Source organism: Sinocyclocheilus anshuiensis, unplaced genomic scaffold (assembly GCF_001515605.1).
Source record: "Sinocyclocheilus anshuiensis isolate Anshui unplaced genomic scaffold, SAMN03320099.WGS_v1.1 scaffold914, whole genome shotgun sequence".
In the NCBI taxonomy this organism is placed as follows: Eukaryota; Metazoa; Chordata; class Actinopteri; order Cypriniformes; family Cyprinidae; genus Sinocyclocheilus; species Sinocyclocheilus anshuiensis.
The window spans coordinates 4071211-4076579 of NW_015539870.1; the positions used below are offsets into that span (position 1 = coordinate 4071211).

General features: G+C 35.9%; 1 protein-coding gene across 1 annotated transcript in view; it reads right to left on the reverse strand.

Moving 5' to 3' along the window:
- Positions 1-648: 648 nt before the first annotated feature.
- The window catches only part of LOC107685173 (proline-serine-threonine phosphatase-interacting protein 2-like), a 9144-nt gene continuing 4423 nt past the window's right edge, over positions 649-5369 (reverse strand). The window contains exons 7-14 of the mRNA XM_016481686.1: positions 4847-4954; positions 3075-3154; positions 2671-2769; positions 2502-2598; positions 1309-1381; positions 1160-1194; positions 994-1064; positions 649-835 (exon numbers count right to left, since the gene is read on the reverse strand). Of these exons, the coding sequence (XP_016337172.1) occupies positions 1009-1064; positions 1160-1194; positions 1309-1381; positions 2502-2598; positions 2671-2769; positions 3075-3154; positions 4847-4954 (548 nt within the window). The 3' untranslated portion in view covers positions 649-835; positions 994-1008. The remainder of the gene's footprint in view (positions 836-993; positions 1065-1159; positions 1195-1308; positions 1382-2501; positions 2599-2670; positions 2770-3074; positions 3155-4846; positions 4955-5369) is intronic.

Sequence of the window (5369 nt, forward strand, 5' to 3'; positions counted from 1 at the left end):
GTTTTCCATTGGTTGGCCAAATGGGTAGCCCCACCCCCAAACTCACCTCATTGGTTGAGCCCAAACACACTGCAATTCCATTTGGTGCCACTAGTGGTGCAAAATTTTACATTTCTCATTTAAATTTCTTCATCTATACAAGTCGATCTTTTTTTACAGTAAATAAAATACAAATATTTATACAATGATGTTTTGTTGATGTCATCAGTGTAGTGAGAACTTCAGGATTTGACTTTTATGACTATGTGTAATAGTGTCAAAGCTCACTGTGTTTGCAAGGGTGGATTTTAGGTTAGCAAGTTAATGATTGTGACGAGTGGGGCGGGGCTGAGAGCTGTGACGCGAGTGATAATGAGCATCACCTGCCTCGCTCCGTTCCCACAGCTCTCGCTTCCGTGACGAACCTTTAACAACCATGGAACATTCCAATGCACAAAAGGTTCTTTATAGTAGAACAGCAAGACAAAATGTTTTTTTTTAAGAACGTTTCACTTAAAGATTTCAAATCTCTAAAGTCATCTTGGAAATGTTTTTTTCGGAACGACTTAAACGGGCACTCCTCAACAGAGGGATAAAGCTGACATACCACAATGTTTATCACAGGACAAGGAAATCAAATCATATATACATTTATTGAAGCATGCCTCGCTCCGTTCCCACAGCTCTCGGCCCCGCCCCACTCGTCGCAACCATGTTTTTTTATTAAGAGACAAGGACACCCTTCATGCCAGGCTACAATATATTCTCACCACATGGTATGAGGAAGCTGGCAAAAAAAAAAAGTCACTGATGCCTTCACTATATTCCTATTGAGCAGCAGAAGGGCTTGCAAAGACTGAAAAAGAAGAAGAAAAAAACAAATAACTTAAAACACCATTTCCTGCATTCAAGGGATTTATAAACAACATTATTAACTGTGTAATACTTGGACCAACATTAATATTACTGTTTGTAAATTGTACGTCAAGGTTACATTCCTGTGAGAATTCTTACCGAGTCACGATCTTATTAGTATCGTATTAGGCTGTACCCTGGCTCTGCTACGGTTGAGTATAAAGGATCATCTGAAGGATGAAAGATGCAACAAGAATTGAGAATTAAAAAAACATGCAGAAGAGAACGTACATCACATTGCTATATGCATATAATATTTTCATACTTCCTGCAGTTGGTGGTGGAGGTGCTGCTGCTCTCCTGAAATAATACACAGCAAGACGTAAGGTCATATTAAAGCTAATGGTCATATTTACATAAGAAATGAAATAAACTAATCATTGAATGGTAAATCTGCAAGGAGTGAGGGCTCACCTGCCAGCTGTGGGAAGTGAACGAGTGGGAACCGATCTCTGATTATTGTAGAAGTTTTCATATGGAACAGGTGCTGAGAAAAGATCAGTTTAATAAAGTTTGACCCGACAAAAAATGTCATCAGACTCATATTTGAGTGGAACTCAAGAAAGAAAGTTCATGCTGCTCTTTTCTTTACAACAGACCGTCAAGCTCTGATAAGAACAAAAAGGCAGCATAAAAGCAGGATTATAGTTAAACTAAAAATGAAACCATTTAAAAAAAAAAGCTGTTACTTAAAATAAAACTTTGACTGAAATAAAATAAAATAAAAATACAAAAAAAAATAAATAATTTTCAGCTAAATGCCAAGGCAATATTTCTTGTTTTAATTTAGTTTAACTTGATGTACTAAAATACTAAAACTGGAATAAAATTAATAAAAACTATTTAAACAAAACAAAAAAAACTACTAAAAATGACTAAAACTTTAAAATGAAAATGGAAAATATAAAAATTAGAACGGATTAAAAATATTATAAAAAAACTATAATATTACCTCAATGATGCTAAGATAACTCTGCATAAAAGTAGACCCTTCAGAAGATACATGATAGGTTTTTTTTTTTTTTGAAGAAAGACAGAAATGTAAAGCATTATTCATTGAAAATCACCCCCACTACCTCAAATCTCATTTGTGCGTGAGCATATTTTAGTTCGGAATGGTCTAGGTTTGACATCAATGTCTTGTAATCAAACACAATGCATCAAATTGGAACATGTGGAATCATAAAAGAGATTTTCAGTTAATAGTACCTTTGAACTTTTCATGGACAAAGTCATATGGACTCATTTTATGGAGCTTTTATGATGCTTTTTGTCGTTTCAGAAAAAAAAAAACATTCATAATGAAATTAACTGAATTTTAATTTCTATTCAAATTAGAGCTAAAAAATTTTGCACTGTAAAGATCCATTGTCAGTAGTACTGCAATGTATGAAGCACAGCACACAAAAAAGGCACTTTCAAACCAAGTAACTTTCTGCTGGTCAACACTGTTGGTTCATGTGACCAGCTTCATGCAAGATCTGTGGGGAAATCTTTCGCCCTCATTCAGAATTTGTTGCAGTGATTCCATTTGAAACAACTGGATTTCATCAGTGAACGTGGCCACACCTTAATGTGCTGTTGTGAAAACCTGCTGCTGAGAATACCTGGTGGTTTGTCTCCGGTTCGTCTGAGGTTGATAAAATGCTCAATGTCTTCTTGAATGTTACATTGCTCCAGTGACTTCCTCACTTCCTCATAGAGCTGCGTGACACAGATACACTTGGTGAGGTGGGTTCCATATGTGGGTCCTACCTGATGCCGCAGTCAGGTTACCTCATCGCTGGTGACACACTGCTGGGAGAGATGGTTGAGATGGGTCCACACAACGTTTCTCAGGGTGTTAATCCTCTCCACTTCCTGTTTCTCAAAAAACTGTGGCAACATGCACATGAGATGTCAAAGTAGAACGATCATAATAGCCCCATAAAATGTCTTTACTCATTCAGTTCAACTTGTTAAAGCATGTTTTTATTCAGGCATTTTATGTGTAATTGACTAGTTTTGTTTGACCTTTAATTGTTTTACAGTCAACATGAAAAGCCATTTACAACCCATTTTCAGGAGGTACGCAAGCTTCACATGACCTGGCATGATCACGTTTGATTTGTCATTGATCTGATGTGAAAAGCGATCATTGGTGTTGGGGTGTGTGATGCAGGCTGGGGCGCAGAGCTCACCTCACAGGCTTTGACATGCTCGTTCAGCCACTCCTCTCTCATCTTCCCCAACAAGGACACATTCTGACTATATATCCGGTCTATTATGGAGTTGAACAAACAAAGGACATTAAAATTAGAAATGAAATAGAAGAGTTATGCTGTGTTTAGGGCTGGGCAATACAGCTAAATAGTCACATCGCAATAATTTTCAGCCTTTCGATGATATTTAAATCAAATCTTAATATTTATGTTATATAGCTGCAGCATTATTTTAACAAAACAGACAAGTTAAAAATGTTTTTTACACTGTTTTACTAAATGAGCAATGATACACATTTATATAAACTAATATAACAACATATAGTAATATAAACTACATACATTTCTTTAAAACATTTTTTCCTAACAATTCTGGTTGCTTACTTATTTGATTTGATTTGATTTTACTAATCTAATTCTAATAATAATTTTACTAATCTAATCTAAAATCTAATTCCACTGCCAAATGATTAGATCATTTTGATTTTCTTTTCAAAGACTTTTCTTTTTAGAAGCAGCATAAATACAGTCCAATAATTGACCTTATACTAATAATACTAAACAACCATTTTTCATTAATTCATTTATTTTTGTCAAAATACTTCTGACAAAATTGATAAAGCCAATCTGGTACTAAACATATAGACATATGAACAACCAGTCCATAACTGCGTAAGCCTTAAAGGGGTCATATGATGCTTTTTTAAAGATCATTATTTTGTGTATTTGGTGTAACAGAATATGTTGACATGCTTTAATGTTCAAAAAACACATTATTTTTCAAATACTGTACATTATTGTAGGTCCTCTATGCCCCGCCTCTCTCAAACGCTTCGTTTTCTACAAAGTCCCTCCTTCCGACAAGCGCAGTCTGCTCCGATTGGCCAGCTGACCCAGTGCATTGTGATTGGCCGAACACCGCAAGCACTCGTCGGAAATGTAACGCCCCTTACCATAATCGCGAGCTTCATCTTTCAAAATAAATGTAAAGACAGTAAATAATGTCATTAGTTTTACCATCAGTTCAAGCCCGAAAGGGGAACAGACACAGTAATGATGCAGTACACAAGCCGCTGTTAAGACAGCTGACTCTACTGTGATGTGATGCTGGAAAACTTGAAATCGCATCATATGACCCCTTTAAGACTCAACATAAGAGTCATTCGATTGGGAATCAGACATTACTGATTGAGCAGTATGTTGTTGATTCACTAAAAATAACCGACACAGAAGACTTAATCGTTTAGGAATCCGACTTCCCTAATGTGTTTGATTCACTAAAAAGAGCCAACTCATAAGACTCAATCGTTCGGGAATCATAATACACTGATTGAGCTGTTTGCTTTTGATTCACTAAAGAGAACCAACTCATAAGACTCAATCAATCAGGAATCAGACTACACTGACAGAACTGTGCATTTTGCGCTGTAGATTTAGTATCAGTGTTCAAAATGGCCAAATATCAGCTGATTAATTCGCCTGAATTAACTGTATAAGTCTATCATACATTCGTCTTAATGCTCTTATATTTATACATTGTGGAATTAGCCTAATGCAAAGAAACATAATAGCCAGATAAAAAAATAAAAAAAAGTGCATGCACGCATATATACAATATTCACAATATTTAATATTGCTTAGTTGTATATTGCTAACAGAATCCTCTTAAATATTCAATATATTGCCCAGTCCTAGTTAAAGTATATTATTATAAGTGAGAATATTATTAGTGCGTCTGCTGACATTCTTACCGGCTTCCTCTGCCGTCTGCTTGGCTTGCTGTGTTTTGGCGTACAGCTTGAAGTATAACAGAGTGACATTATTTATACAACAGAATGTCTTTGTACGGTCATTCACATCTTACAAGCATAATACATAATACAAACAGCTAAAGGGCTCTTCTCTCTTTTTATAGCAGTTCTCTAAAAGTAGCTCTGTCTCTGAAGAGATGAAGACTGATAGTTGACTCGCTACAAAAGGTTTATAGCCTTTCAACAGCTCCAGAGTCTTGTCCTCAGGGGATTACAAATACTTCCAACATTGCTGCCATGTTTTACAATGATTCACAGCGCTGTACATGCTCTGGCAGTCATCTGAACCCATGTGCGGCCTTCATGGTTTGTTTTGCATGCTGCTTTGCTGTACTAACTCATTTGCCTCCTCTCAAGAGATGCAGCTCTATGGAATTTAGGCCTGAATTTTTTGCTTTTCACTCCATTTATAAAAGAAAGTGTTCCAGGTAAACATTATGTTCTATAATGTTTTATATATATA